General features: G+C 40.2%; 4 protein-coding genes across 4 annotated transcripts; 2 read left to right on the top strand and 2 right to left on the bottom strand.

The window, feature by feature from the left end:
* Positions 1-1,093: 1,093 nt before the first annotated feature.
* On the bottom strand, positions 1,094-2,849 carry ATC70_009403 (uncharacterized protein; the record flags this gene model as incomplete). The annotated part of the gene is made up of 5 exons (XM_064828635.1): positions 1,094-1,407; positions 1,463-2,220; positions 2,278-2,437; positions 2,498-2,571; positions 2,629-2,849. 5 exons carry the CDS (start codon positions 2,847-2,849, stop codon positions 1,094-1,096), a joined length of 1,527 nt encoding a protein of 508 aa, XP_064685837.1.
* Positions 2,850-3,765: 916 nt separating this feature from the next.
* Positions 3,766-6,475, bottom strand: TGL5_2 (Lipase 5; the record flags this gene model as incomplete). Its single annotated transcript, XM_064828634.1, has 5 exons — positions 3,766-4,403; positions 4,465-5,067; positions 5,123-5,151; positions 5,369-6,190; positions 6,360-6,475. The coding sequence occupies 5 exons, from the start codon at positions 6,473-6,475 to the stop codon at positions 3,766-3,768; spliced, it is 2,208 nt and encodes a 735-aa protein (XP_064685836.1).
* A 2,787-nt stretch (positions 6,476-9,262) lies between these two features.
* Positions 9,263-10,683, top strand: ATC70_009401 (uncharacterized protein; the record flags this gene model as incomplete). Its single annotated transcript, XM_064828633.1, has 4 exons — positions 9,263-9,818; positions 9,874-10,085; positions 10,149-10,451; positions 10,525-10,683. 4 exons carry the CDS (start codon positions 9,263-9,265, stop codon positions 10,681-10,683), a joined length of 1,230 nt encoding a protein of 409 aa, XP_064685835.1.
* Positions 10,684-11,377: 694 nt separating this feature from the next.
* ATC70_009400 (CHY-type domain-containing protein) lies at positions 11,378-14,022 on the top strand (the record flags this gene model as incomplete). Its single annotated transcript, XM_064828632.1, has 6 exons — positions 11,378-11,692; positions 11,774-12,505; positions 12,581-12,995; positions 13,052-13,436; positions 13,492-13,634; positions 13,694-14,022. The coding sequence occupies 6 exons, from the start codon at positions 11,378-11,380 to the stop codon at positions 14,020-14,022; spliced, it is 2,319 nt and encodes a 772-aa protein (XP_064685834.1).
* Between the last annotated feature and the right edge of the window lie 1,107 nt (positions 14,023-15,129).

Below are 15,129 nucleotides of genomic sequence, written 5' to 3'. Positions count from 1 at the left end.
GCATTCTGGCTGCCAGAATCAATTAAATCTCCGATTTATTTTTCTTCCCTCGAATTGGTCGTTTTTGGTCCAGTTTCGATTTGCTCGATCTATTTTGCTCGATTCGACTATATAAAATGTGCTTATTATCCTACACCTCCTTAAGCTTTCTTGGGGTACTTTTTTGAGCTGAATCTAATGAGGGTATCTACGATAGTTGTTTTGAATAAACTTATTGAGCAAACCCTGAAAATGTGAAATGTGGTTTTTGGCCAAAATGTCGAGATTCTACATACAAAAGCTTTACGAACAAAGTCTGAGGGGTTGCTTTGGGTCGAGAGAAAGTCTTCATTTTCAGGGTGAAAAACGCGATCGTTTGATTTTTGATGAAAATCATGAGGTATCACTCACGGATTTCGGTCGAATTTTGACGATCCAAAAAGAGTTGTTCAAAGGTGTCAGACAGCTAGTGCTAGATGAGAGCAGTAGTTTGGTGCTATTCTGACCGTCTAAAACAGCTTTTAACTCGAGAAATCACGGCTCAAGTGCATCCAAATTATACCGTGTTTTGCATACATTTGAGCAGTAAGAGACGATTTTAGTATGCTGCATGCCTGTATATGGATTGCTTCCATTGATACAAACATAGAGCATCTCAGAAGAGCCCGATCTATAACTATATCTCGTTTACAGTGGTTTTTGAAATGTCAATGTCGCATTAGAAACTAAACGCTTGATGTACTGTATAGTTGTAAGATAAGGGGCTAAGGCAGGCTTGGATTGGATGCTATTCGTAGGCGTAAATACTCCAACGAGATGCATCTATCGGTTTAGACAAAGCAATGATAACAAGCACTAGCATCGCTGGTCTTGGAATGACACATGAAACCCGAAATAAACAAAGCAAGTGTTTGACATGCTTCAATTTTATTTTAGTGCCCTGTTGTGGAAATGGCTAACCCCAACCAAAATAATACAAAGAACAACAAACACATCAAGGATGTCAAAATTCAGATGTACTGTTACATTTATTTATATGAGAAAAGAGGATAAGTAATATATATATATGTGATTTATATGAAATGAGTCATTGTTAAACGTCCAAAAACAGAAACTAGTCCTTGTTACGTCTTTCAACCATCACCTTCATGCCGTACCTCATTGGTAAAGTAAGTGACACCTGATAAGTGATTTCTTGACCTGCCATAAGTGTAAACTCGTAACGTTTAACCAAGAAAATAATAGCAATCAAGGCTTCCAGAGTAGCCAAATGTTGACCTAAACAGACACGAGGACCAGCATGGAATGCGGGCCATTGACCTTGTGATTCACGCTTGAGTTCGCCTTCAGGTGTGATCCAACGTTCAGGTCTGAATTGTTTGGCATCGGGACCCCACACTTTTTCAGATCGGCCTTGCACATAAGGACCTATACAGAGTGTATTAGTATTCAGAAAGCAACAATGACATGCAAGTGCACTTACACCAGAGAATGTAATCTCCTTTACGAATGTGAGTACCGTCGGGCCAAATATCATCATTCAAAGCGTACTTTTGATTGAGAGGTACAGATGGATAGTGACGAAGAACTTCGTAGAATACAGCATGAGCATAAGTCATGTTTTTGATTTTTTCATACAAGCCAGCGGAATCATTGATATCATCATCAGAAATATACTGATTAATTTCTTCCAGGAGCTTCTTTTCTACACGAGGATGGCACATGAGCATGTAAAAGGTCCATGAAAGTGCTTGAGCAGTGGTATCTCTACCAGCAATAACAAAATTCAAGACAATGTCTCTCAATTCATCGTTACTGAGTAAATTGCCCTTGTGGTTGCGAGCATCCATGAATCGGGACAAAAGATCTTTGTGAACTTCACCAGCTGCAATTTGAACTCGACGCTTCTCAGTGACTTCGCGAGCAAAGGAATCAACGACACTAAGGTGCTCGTTCATGCTAGATTTCCAGGGCATCAAGAAACTAAGGATGCGTTCAGTAGCTGGCCAGATGGGATTGACAAATCGAAGGAAAGTGTTCTTTTGCGCCTCATCAAAAGCAGCAGCGAATGGAACCTTGCCTTTGGTAGAGAGTGCATTCAATTCGACACCAAAGCCTAATTCAATGAAGGAATCCAACGTAAACTTGAACATGACATCGTGGAAATCAACGACTTGTTGGTCTTGACATGCCTCGTCAAAGATCTTGTCTTGCATGATGAGGAGTTCCTTAATGAATACACTGTATTAAATTGTCAAAAATCAATGTTCAAATCACATTAGATCAAGAGCGACTTACTCGGTGAATTGATCTCTAAAGTTTTTGACGTTGAAGATGGCGCTTGCAGTTTTACGTTGGAACTTCCACTCTTCACCATTGGCATTGAAGATGCCATCACCAAACAGATCCATCATGCCACTGTGGAATTCAGGGCCTTTGATGTAATTTTCAAAGTTAGCTATTTGATTGAGAAGTTAGGCAATCTTCTCTAATTAAAGCATCACAATGAACAGCTTACTCTTCAGGACGTGCTCTACATTGCGAGGATCAATGGTACCAACGTGTCTTGGGATACCCAAAGCAGACATGGTTCTAGTAAAGAGTAAATAAGTATTCATGATAGTGTAATGAATGTTCTGCAACATTTACAATGTTAAATCATCAAGTCGAGTGAAGCCCTCCAACAAGAAATCATGAATGCGCATCAAGTATTCCATCAAGATGGGTAGATTGCCAACCAGTGGCCAACCAGCCTGCGTTTTGATGCCTGCTCTTTTTTCATCAAATACAGCTCTATCATTGTAGATGCAAGCTAATAAAGAAATGGTAGCAAGTGCTCCAGTACCAATGTATTTCGCAGTAGAAGTCATTTTTCTGATACAAATGTAAAGAAGAAGAAAAGGAATGATTTTACTGTAGGAGGAAATAGTAAAAACAGGGCTTTATATACACATTATGGTGCCACAATGGCAGGCAGCGGCATGAATTTCTCTGTCTGCTTGCTCTCCCCACATCTTCTCGGGCCTGTTATTTTCTTTTCACATGTAACTCAAAACTGTCGTCGACAAGTTCACGTGGCTCCAAATTGTGTAAATCCCTGTTTTGTTTGATTCAATGAATACAGAAGAAAAAAGTCCTTCGTGACCCAAACCCCACTCATTTACAGGTACATGCAATTTCACTATTTCACTAGTCCTGTCAACCGATCGACGGCTGCTTCATGCTGTTGTATAGTGTCATCATTTGATCTCATAGGGATAGATGTATGCATCTGTTTTTTCTTCGCTTTACCCCCCATTTACACATGAAGTGAAGCCAAGGCACATTCATAGTGTCATGATTTAGCATTGACATATTTCTGCACTCTATAATTTCGCTGGGAAATGACACTAAATTCACTGGGAAAAGAAGAGCAATTCATATGTGTAGCACACACACCGTCAATCCCCACACATCCGTATTCTAGCTCACGGGATATAATAGTTTCAAGATTTCCTTGCTTTATACAATTTTATTATAATATGTTCAGTTAATTTAGAAGATAAAGAAAAAAAAAGAGAAAGGGTTCATACATAAAAAGAGGAGGAGAAGGAGGAGGAAGAGAGGAGGGCATAAGTGTGAGTGTTGTGTATAGTGTATATGTGTGTGTATATATATAGGAAGAAGAAGCAGAGGGAGAGAAGAGATAGTTGCTATTGTATGTATATATGTATGCAGTATTCAAAGAGACGATAAAATAAGAAATAAAAAGTTCATATGCATCCATGCTGCTGTTGTCGAGCGTATTTAGAACTCTAGTATAAGTCGAAAATTGCCATCTACTTTCATTTCCAAGGCTACGGTCATATTTTCGCCATCCAGGATATGTTCAGAGATAAAAGTATCTTCTACCAACACCAAGACTTCGCTGACTTTCTCTTGGCTGTTGGTGCGTTTCTTTCGCCACAGGATTTCCGAGATTCTCGATGGATGAACTGATACTACGGGCGCTAGCTTCACCTTGAGATTGTGTGTAGTAAATGAATCCAGAAATATCTCACAAGGCGCGCTAGCAAAGTCTTGATTCCATACACGAAAGCTTAAGACGGTTGGGAGCGGTGCTGTGGTATTGGCTTTGCGTTGTTTTTTCACCAATTGTTGCCTGTTGGGCTGATCTGATGCCGATCTTTTGCGTTTAGGCAGAAACGAGCAGTTGCTTTTTCTTGGTTTGCCATCTGTTGTTGTCGCTGATGGTGCTGAGGCTACTACTGCAGGTAGTGGTAAACTGAGTTTCTCATCGACAGCAAAGAGATCTTCAAGATTGCTGAATTCATCAAGAGTAATATCCGGTGAAGTAGGGATTTCAAGCAGACTACTGGTTGGCTGATGCGCTTGACTGATAATAGGCCATAATGGATGTTGATCTGGTTTACCATTCGTAGAGGCTGTTTCCACAAAAGCGTTAATATACACGCCTGTCAAAGCTAAGCAATTATATACATTTACCAATGACTTTATCCATTTGTTTGGCCATTTGCTTCTTGTCGTCCTTGTTCTTTCGTTCTGCCCCTTTATCCCTGAAGAGCTTAATTTTGCAGTAACAAGACTCCTTGTAATCATAGCCTTCAATGTTATTAGCCGTTGTTCTTTCAAATGTACCCTTGTAAGTTTGAGAGTCATTAGGCAAGGAAACATAATGAAGGCCGGTTGTTTCCACAATAGCGCGCATAGGGATACCCTTTACACCTTTGATTCGGGAAAAATCAGTAGATAGACAATTGAATCGGACATAGACCTTAGCCCCAAATCGACCTTGCCAGTCAAATGATATGCGATCAAATGACACCAAGCGAATATTGTAGGCACCTGTTGTTTGATTTACATCCAAATCAATGGCTCTTGCTTCATTGGGATTTTCCTGTTGACTAATCCAATATTTCCAGTAATTTTCGGCTATTTGACGATGGCTGGCCTCATGAAATGCGATGGAGATGGTGCTAGTGAGTGTGCTGTCTGTCGCAGAGGATTCGAGGTCGAGTAGATACGCTTGTCCTCTGTTGAGATAGGTTACGGGCTGTTCGTCGTGCTTTTTAGTGACCGCAGTGGGAGCTATACGAATTAGATGAGTTACAGGGTGTAGTATAGGCTGCTAAACACAACATACCATGAAGCACTGCATTGAATTGAAATGGCCTATTATAGGTAATTAAGGAGATGAGAAACAGGGATGATTCAAATTGTAATTGACAGATATATAAATTTAACCCTCGAAGATATATAATGCGTCCCCCCCCCCCTTTTTTTTTTTTTTTTTTGTAAAACTCGAGATATATTGCCTGTGTATTTCTCTCTCTCTCTCTCTCTCTCCTTACTAAAACTCAGGGAACACACTCCTAAATATGTTACTTACATATTTTTGCTAGCATTGTTTAGAGTCTCATCCTTATCTTGATTGCTAAATACTTGCAGATCCGTTGATGTAGATGAGATTGGCTTGTCGATGAATAGCCCTTGATCTATTACATTGCTGGAAATCAAGGGTGGTGACATGAATTGTGGTGGTGGTGGACGCTGATGCTGCTGATGGTATGGGTGCTGGGGTTCAGCAGAATAGGGATCAAGCCGAGCATTGGCACTCTTAAAACGAGGGTGAAACCTACTGGCATCTGGGCTGTTGAATTGCGTATTATGGGGTTTCTGATATATGTCTGCTGCTGTAGATGTTGCAGAGGGGAATAAGTTGAGATAACTGCTGCTGGTGCTGGTGCTGCTGATGTTGGCAGCAAATGAAGGAGATGGTCTCTTGTGATTATGTAATAGAAAATCGGGTGAAGTCATTGCATGATTGAATCTGTCAGTTTCCTTGACGTCTTGATGATTGAGTTGGTTGTTGTTGGACCAAGTGTTGAATTGCTGATAGAGATTGTCAGGGGATGGCACAACTTCAGAGAAGTCGCTGCTCGTGCTGCCATATGGAATGAAGGAAGGCTGTGATGGTGTTTGGATATACAAGTGCTCATTGACTTCCACACTTGGATGCTGCTGCTGAGAAGAGGAAGACTTGTTGCTTATGGACCAATCCGAAGATGGTTGATATGTCAAATCAATGTTATGCTGCTGGTATAATGGGTGTCCTGAATCGTCGTTCATAAGAAAATGATCGAATGGCGATTCTTCAGATGCTGCTGGTGGATGATGATGGTGATGGTGGTGGTGGTGATATTGAATAGGGCTGTAATGAAAGAGAAAAAACGATTAGTATTTATATTACAGATTCTAATGTGTTACATGCAAGTAATGTAATTTTACATGCAAACAGGTTTTTTTTTTTTTTTTTTTTTTTTTTTTTACGTCCTGTGCATATACAAAAATACATCACACAAGAAACAGTAATCATGTACCTGGTGTCTTTTAATGAGAATAGCGAAGAAGATGAGGATTGGATTTCGTCAATTTCAGCGATATCAGTGTTTGGAATTGGATAAAGTTGCTGATCAAAAGAATGAACGAAGAGCATGTAATTTTGTCAAAGCGTAAAAGAGTGTAGGGAGGAAGAAGAAGAGCAAGAATGAAAAGAATAAAAAAGAAACTCGACTCTTTATATAACCATCCCAACAGCTAGGGATGGCCCATTTTCTATGTGTATATTATATTCGCTTTGGCGTTGCACCAATTCTTACTAGGTTTTACTAAAGTTGGTTGTAGTCAATTCAAATTTGTACTTGTTACACGTTAACAAACAGATTTTTAATATAAGTTATTATCGTCAAAAACTGTAGTGATAGAGAGAGCGAGAGAGCAACGCAAAGACAATCCAAAGGGGGTCACCAAAATGTGGCAATGTCATTTATAGCATACAACGATCAAGTTTTTCTCGTTCGAGATGGATAAGGAGTTGCTTATCGTAATGACAGAAAAAAAAAGAATATTGACAATTGCTAATAGAGGTTAAAACATGATAGATAAAGACAAGAGATTTCGCAATGGTATGTCAAAAGAGAGAGAGAGAGAGAGAGAGAGAGAAAGAGAGTCAAGAGAGAAAGGGGTCAGAGTCCGTAGCAAGGGAGATGTCTTATAATGACTAACTGATAGTAGTAGTTGTTGTGCTCCCCTCCTCCCCTTTGTGTAAAGGTTCCTTTATTCTATTTATTTGATATGTATAACGACAAAAAGAGTAATACAAATTGATGGGATTACGATACAGTATATAGCAGCATCACTCCCCTATTTTACGGCCAAATGTTGGTGTATATGTAGGCAAAATGATACATCATTGCGTATGAGATGGCATCGTAAGTACGCGACATTGAAATGTGATATTTATATCGTACATGGACAGGCCTCCTTTTTTCCAAGACACTTGTTGTTGTTGACAAATCGTCATGGCAACAACCTTGTCGTATTGACAGATCTAAATGATGAGTGGCCCATGCAGGCAGTAAAATATGAGTATACATGACATGTATATATAGACACATTAATTAAGAATAAGACAGATAGAGTGGCATGTTGAACTATGGATCAGCGTCCCCATCTAAATATGTTGTAAAATTGAATTTGTCAATTGTCTGTGGTCCTTGCCTTGAAGTGCTAATTTAGGCAACTCTCCTTCTGATCTCGTCTTCTCCCTGGTGCCTCCTACCTCTCTTACTGCCCCCCCTTCAATAGACACGGTCCAAGTCCTGCCCTCTTTCTCGCTGCATACCACCAATCAATTCTACGATCAAGGCTTCTTTTTTAGCGATTCATCACTAAAAGTACTAGACTTGACAAAAGGTTGTACAAGTAAAAATACATTTTAACTAAATCGATAGAATGAATAAAGGTTAACCCTCTCCCATCCTCCTCTCGTTCTTGTCTCCTCTTCCTCCGAGTTGTACAGTTGATGAAATCCCACAATATGGTCCTGGCACACACACACTCACGCACATACACGCTTACACTCACACACATACATAAGCTGCATTTTCATAATAAACAAAAAAAAAACGCCCTAGAATGCCTCGACCGTAATTCTTGTATCATTGCAAAGAAACGATCGGCTGTATATCAATGTTTATGTATGCTAGAATATTCCACATCCATAAACAACGCTTTCATAAAAATGATGTAAACATTTACAGCTATCTGTGCATGTACATTTGAGATGTATATAAAGAAAAGCAGCCGTCCACATGAAAGCCAAAGGCCAACAGCAAATAAATCGTCTCCTTAAATGTACAGTGCCCTTTTTGTTCTTTGATTTATATTAAAATTTGTTTGGAGACACACAAACCCGAATCTGCTAGCTTTATTAGGCATTGCATCAATACATTGCGAGCATTTCTCCTGGCGTTTTATATCTAATAAATGCATTTATTGGACATTTATTAATTAGTATTCATTGTCTACTCTCTCTCTGTTTTCAACTTACACAATGGTAATACAAATCTAACTATTAGATTACATCAAGTCAAAGGAGAAGAATCAAAACAGAAGGAGTGTGAGAGAAAGATAGAGGGGGTTTTAGTCAGAGGATGAGGAGGCGTAATTTTCACGTCGACGCAAATGCGGGGAGATACTCGAATTGTTTATTTCTTTAATTTTTTCTGTTAAAAAACCTTATGTATAAATCGTTCACTATGAGCTCCTTTTCTTGTCAATGCAAATCAGATCCAGGAACAAGGAGTTAAAGTTTAGGCATAGAGCTTCTCCGTTTTTCCTCTTTTAACTCCAGATCTTCATCGAAATTGATGTTTGAGGAAACCTCACAGCACGTCTTTGTCGCTTGATTTAAGCAAGTTCTTGACAGGAGCTTTTTGAACGTATCAGTAATATTTGTTCAGGGCTTGATCTGTAGAGCAAGTATAGAAATGGCTGGCATTAAATATTTGTAGCATGTGTACCAATGTCAATCAGGTGAGAATTCGATGAATTGATGATTCAGGCACGGATTTCCATCATAGTCTGCCGAGATTCCGTAAGTGATGGCAGTTGAAAACTTAAATCTGACAGTATCAAGTGCTCGGCAAACTAGTACCTCGAGATTCGGGATCTTGTCCGGAAACAGAACAGACTCTTGAATTCACAGTGCATGTAGTTGAGCGAGTTTACAATCGGAATATGGCTCGGTTCATTAGTAGATCATTTAGAAAGCATGTTGCTGGCACCATCATGTATATATACCATCTCTTAATACTATCCTACAATGTCTTTTTTTTTTTTTTTTTTACTTGCTCATAGAATTCCCAAACGCAAATTGAAGATGCCCAGAATTCAAAGAGGCAAGAGATGTACTATAGAGGGCTGCTGCTTACCAAGCAAAATGTTCTGTCAACCACCCAGCATAAATGACAAAGAGGGCACCGACTATCCCAGTATCTGGTGGGACCTATGGCAGATTTTATACTACGTTCCTATCAGTGTAGGTGTGTTTTTTATGGATGTGTACAAGCATTTGATCAGACAGCCCAAAAGACCCACATGGGATGCTCTCACAGCGGTAACCGTGGCGCTGCTACATGCTCTACGATCTAGTTTACGCTGTGCTAGCCTCGCATTCTGGAGAAAGATCATGATACTACCCAAGTTGCTTCGTCAAGATGAATCAACGTATGTGGCGTGCCCGTTTTTGGTCTTCAAATTGAATCTACCAGGGATTTTGGAGGAGTTTGATGCAGCAGAGGACGGCACTCGCGTCATTGAGGCTCAATGGAACTTACCGCCACCACCTCTAATCACTCAAACACAGAAACAACAGAAAGCGGCTCAAGAAAAGGTCATCTTATACCTTCAGGGTGGGGGCTATTGCTTTTATGATCACTTTTGTTATCTTTCCTATACCGAGCGATTCACCAGATACATGAACCGAAGTGTGTTTTGTACGTGATATGCTTTTATGAACAGCATGCAATGTTACTAATGGAACGAGAGTAGCCATCAGCTACAGGTTGGCACCAGAAACCAAATTTCCAGGCGCTCTTTACGATGCAGTTCAAGCCTACTTTCATTTGATATACGATTATGGAATCAAACCACACAACATCACCGTGATTGGAGACAGTGCAGGTGGCGGATTGGCAATGTCGCTCTTGATCTACCTCAGAGATCACCAATACCCACTTCCAGAAACTTCTGTCCTACTATCAGTTCGTATATGTTAAACGTTTCAAGATAAACAGCAAGTTCAAAGATTAACCTTAGATGAATAGCCTTGGGTAGATCTCACGTATGGCCATCCAAGCTGGGTGGAGGCCGAGATTTTTGACTACTTGCCTTGTCGGCCAAACATGAGCGCCATCATGAATCCCGCACGATTTTACCTGGGCACTGACACATACCATGGACTCAGTAGACATCCATACGCATCGCCCTTGTTTGCTGATCATTTCAGCCATTTGCCTCCTATTCTGATCCAATCAGGTGGATGTGAGACAATGAAAGACGAAGTTCGGTCATTTGCAGCCAAGTTTGAAGATTGCGATGCCGCCATTTTCAAGCACGAAGAGTACGAGGTATCTTTATCTATATGGGCAGCCTCCAATGAACACGATTACCAGCTAATATTTTCCCACCCAAAAATTGTAGGACATGGTTCACGATTTTCAGGCGTTTGATTTCGATCAATCGCATTCAGCATTGCTAAGCATTCAAAAGTGGATCTTGCATGATATCCACGATCCTCATCAACACCATGAAACACCTTCTTTTTCTTCGTCGTCGTCATCCTCATCGTTCTATCAATAAAGAGCTCCATGGAACCAACCGTGTTTTTGGTGTAACTTGGATATGGATTTGTAACATATACAAGATAAGGATGGGATTCAAATGTGAGAATACGGAAAGTGGGAGAGGACAGAGATAAACTCGCCCATTCAGGTGATACAAAAGACTATATTTTAAAGGCTTTTGGCACAAGAAAAATCGTATCTTTTACTCCAATTGGCATATACTTTAAATTTGACAATACACACAGAGTACCACAAGGCACAATAAAATGGATAATCTTAATGAAAATGGGGAATAAACCGGTTATCAGCTTATCTTTTGCCAACCACAAAAAAATGAGACAGTCGATATTCCGAGAAGTACGTGATATAAATACATGAGTCAATGCCTATGTACTTTTTCTCTGTTTTTCTCCTTTTTTTTTTTTTTTCACTCTATCTTTCTGACACACACACTATACCAGCATGCGCTTAATACCAAGAGAAATTGATAAACTTTTGCTACATCAAGGTAGTTTCTTACATTCAATGTACCATTCAATAAATAAAGTTAACACATTTGAAATCAAGTTGGTTTTTTGGCACAAAAAAGGCTGGCAAGAGGTGTCAAATTGAACAGAACAGAAGCGACAGCATTGATTGCATCTCAATTACTTGAATTGATGAGAGATGGCTGCTATTCTGTGTCTCAATTGATGGACATTGGCAAGCAGATGTTGGGCAGAAGACACGTTATGTCCGATGTATTTCAAACACTACATGAAGTTCAGGTGGAAGGCACCTTTCCTGACGGCACGTACCTCGTCACAGTCCATGACCCCATCTGCACAGATAATGGTAATCTCGAGATGGCACTGTACGGCACCTTCTTTCCTATACCATCGCAAGACAAGTTCCCACTACCGCTCCAAGTACAGGCAAGAGATGCTCCTGGTGCCATCATCGTAAAACCTGGAAAGATTGAATTAAATGCTGGTAGAAAACGATTGTCGTTGTCTGTAACAAATTACGGAGATCGCCCTATTCAGGTAAAGTAAACTAGTTTTTCAATGCAACTTTGTTGGCGTTTCAACTGAACATTTGTTTGCTTGTTTTCTTGTAAATCACAGGTTGGATCGCATTACCATTTCATTGAATCAAATGCTGCTCTTCATTTCAATCGAGCCCTGGCTTACGGCATGCGATTAGATATCCCTGCTGGTTCAGCTGTTCGTTTTGAGCCGGGAGATTTCAAGACAGTGACATTGGTTGAGATTTCAGGCAACAAGATCATCACAGGCGGCAATGGACTCGCTACAGGTCCTGTTGATTTCATTCGATTACCGGAAATCATCAATACAGTCATGGCGAGAGGATTCAAACACGATTCACTTGCACCTCTACTACCGGCACCCGCAACTAATACTTTGGACAGAGAATATTACGCAGATCATTTTGGTCCCACTACAGGCGATCTTGTCCGATTAGGTGACACCGAGTTATGGGCACGTGTGGAGAAGGACTTTACAGTGTACGGTGATGAATGCAAGTTTGGTGGTGGCAAAGTGCTACGTGAGGGTATGGGCCAAGCAACAGCGAAATTAGATGCGGAAGTGCTTGATTTAGTGATTACAAATGCCCTGATCATTGATTATACTGGTATCTACAAGGCGGATATTGGTATCAAGAAGGGTTTGATTGCTGGTATTGGTAAGGCGGGTAACCCTGATGTCATGGATGGCGTTACTCCTGGCATGGTCGTTGGTGCGGGCACAGAGGCATTAGCAGGCGAAGGCAAGATCTTTACAGCAGGTGCTATTGATTCTCATATACATTACATCTGTCCGCAATTGTGTTACGAGGTATATTTATAGCTGCCAAGCTTTTCTACTATATATCCTGAATGGCAATATTTACTGTATTTGTACTTTCCATAGGCTCTCTCCAGTGGTGTAACTACATTGATTGGTGGTGGTACTGGTCCTAATACAGGCACAAATGCAACAACATGTACGCCTGGCAACCATCATATTGAGATGATGATGAAGGCAACTGATGATATTCCCATGAATTTCGGTTTTACGGGTAAAGGAAATTGCTCCAATAAGGAAGAATTGGTTGAGCATATCAAGGCGGGTTGTCTTGGTCTAAAACTGCATGAAGATTGGGGTACTACACCTGCTGCCATTGATGCTTGTTTGCAAGTCTGTGATGATTTAGATGTTCAGGCTACGATTCATACCGATACACTCAATGAAGCTGGTTTTGTCGAATCCACGATTGGTGCTTTCAAGGGCAGAACAATCCATACATACCACAGTGAAGGTGCTGGTGGCGGGCATGCTCCTGACAGTAAGTGTGCTCTGTTTCTTTGTCTGAAGAGATACTAATACAGGTAATACTACTAGTCATCACTGTTTGTAGTGAGCCCAATGTGCTTCCATCATCCACGAATCCAACGCGTCCATTCACAGCCAACACATTAGATGAGCATGTAGACATGCTGATGGTGTGCCATCACTTATCAAAGACGATCCCTGAAGATGTTGCATTTGCTGAGAGTAGAATCCGCGCAGAGACCATTGCTGCTGAGGATGTGTTGCATGATATTGGTGCCATCAGTATGATCAGTTCAGATTCGCAGGCCATGGGTAGAGCAGGTGAAGTTGTCTTGCGTACATGGAAAACTGCCAGTAAAATGAAACAGCAACGTGGTAAACTCAAAGAGGATCAAAATGATGAAGGAGACAACTTTAGAATTCGTCGTTACATTGCCAAGTATACCATTAACGTGTAAGTTTGTTTGGCTATATGTGTTGGGGTAGGAGGGCTAATCGATACACATTAGTGCTCTTGCTCATGGCATCGGTCATGCTGTTGGCTCCATTGAAGTTGGCAAAGTAGCAGACTTAGTCTGTTTCACACCAGAATACTTTGGTTCCAAGCCTGAGCTCATATTGAAGGCAGGTGTCATTGTTTGGGGACAAATGGGTAAGTAGTCTACACACAGAGACATCAAAATGGTACCATCTTACTGACTTTCTCTCTAGGCGATGCCAATGGATCCATCCCAACGACTGAACCCATTATTTCCAGACCCATGTATGGTGCTAATGCATCCAGTTTAGGTGTTTCCTGCTTAGTATTTGTATCTCAACTCTCTGTCGACGAAGGTATCGTTCAAAGTTACAATCTGCGTAAAAAGATTGAGCCTGTCAAGGGCTGTCGTAAAGTGACCAAGAAAGACATGAGACTCAATGACGCGATGCCAAAAATTACTGTTGATCCAGAGACATATAAAGTCATGGCTGATGGCGAAGAATGCGTCTGTGATCCAGTTGCATCATTACCACTCACACAATCTGTATACCTGTTTTAAACATCTCCCCTTCTATTATTTCATCTTTCTGTATTATATAATTTCTCATCATAAAGACTATCAATAAAGAATAGCTCCAATACTATATTTACCAACACCGTATACTTGGGGTTTCAGAGTGTTTTGACGTTGCTACTGCTAAAAAATAGTTTTCAACATTCAGCAAATGGACTTTGGACGTATTATTGTAACATCATCACTATATATACAAGAACATAATAATGCATGTAATTCAACACTTGATAACATTGATTTATAGGGGAGGTTTACCGTAGCGAAGCAAAGGTGCAAACCTATGGCAACTAAGCATCCAATCCAGAATTTGATAGCATTGATCCATACGAGGGCTTGAATGTAGCGAAGCGAATATGCAAAACCATAGTATCTACGTAGCAAATTCGAATTTTCATTTCCATTGTAAATAAGCTTACCTACAACATAGCGCATCAAAATTTGCATGAAGAATCAGCTTTACCAAAGCCAATATGCCTCCTATTTGAATTAAAAATTGCTCAAGCTACGGAACTGCCTTTCCAGTAAATTGCAGTTACCAAAGATGCAGTTTATGTTGTGTAAATATACTCTATAGAGCCATAAACAACCAAATTTGACAGCTTTCAAGCCTTCATATCTTGACATGTAGACATTTATGAGCCACCGGAATGACACCAAACAATTGTACTTGAGTAGTAGTAACTTCCTGACACCTTTGCTCAACTTTTTGGGACCAAAAAAAAAAAACGTGGCCAAAAATCGACCAAAAAGCATGAGGTATCCCTCATGGTTTTCATCGAAAATCAAACGATCGCATTTTTGACCTTGAAAATGAAGACTTTTACTATGGTATATCTTGAATCAAAATGTTTCTATCGATCCAAAGCAACCTTTGAAACCACTTTTATGAGGTGTTCATGTGCGAAATATGGCTATTTTCGCTAAAAACCTCATTTCAAATTTTATTAAATTTCTCAACAGTTTCATTCAAAATACCTATTACAATTAGTACCATTGGAAATGCCTTGAAAAGTACTTCAAGGATGTATTAGGAAGCGTAGGGTGATCATCACAACTTATATAGTCGAAGATCAAAAAACAGATTAAGGAAGT

The sequence above is a fragment of the Mucor velutinosus genome (assembly GCF_035048745.1).
Source record: "Mucor velutinosus strain NIH1002 chromosome Unknown tig00001563, whole genome shotgun sequence".
NCBI classification, from domain to species: domain Eukaryota; kingdom Fungi; phylum Mucoromycota; class Mucoromycetes; order Mucorales; family Mucoraceae; genus Mucor; species Mucor velutinosus.
The sequence above is the reverse complement of the archived record's forward strand: the minus strand, read 5'-3'. Positions and strand labels throughout refer to the sequence as shown.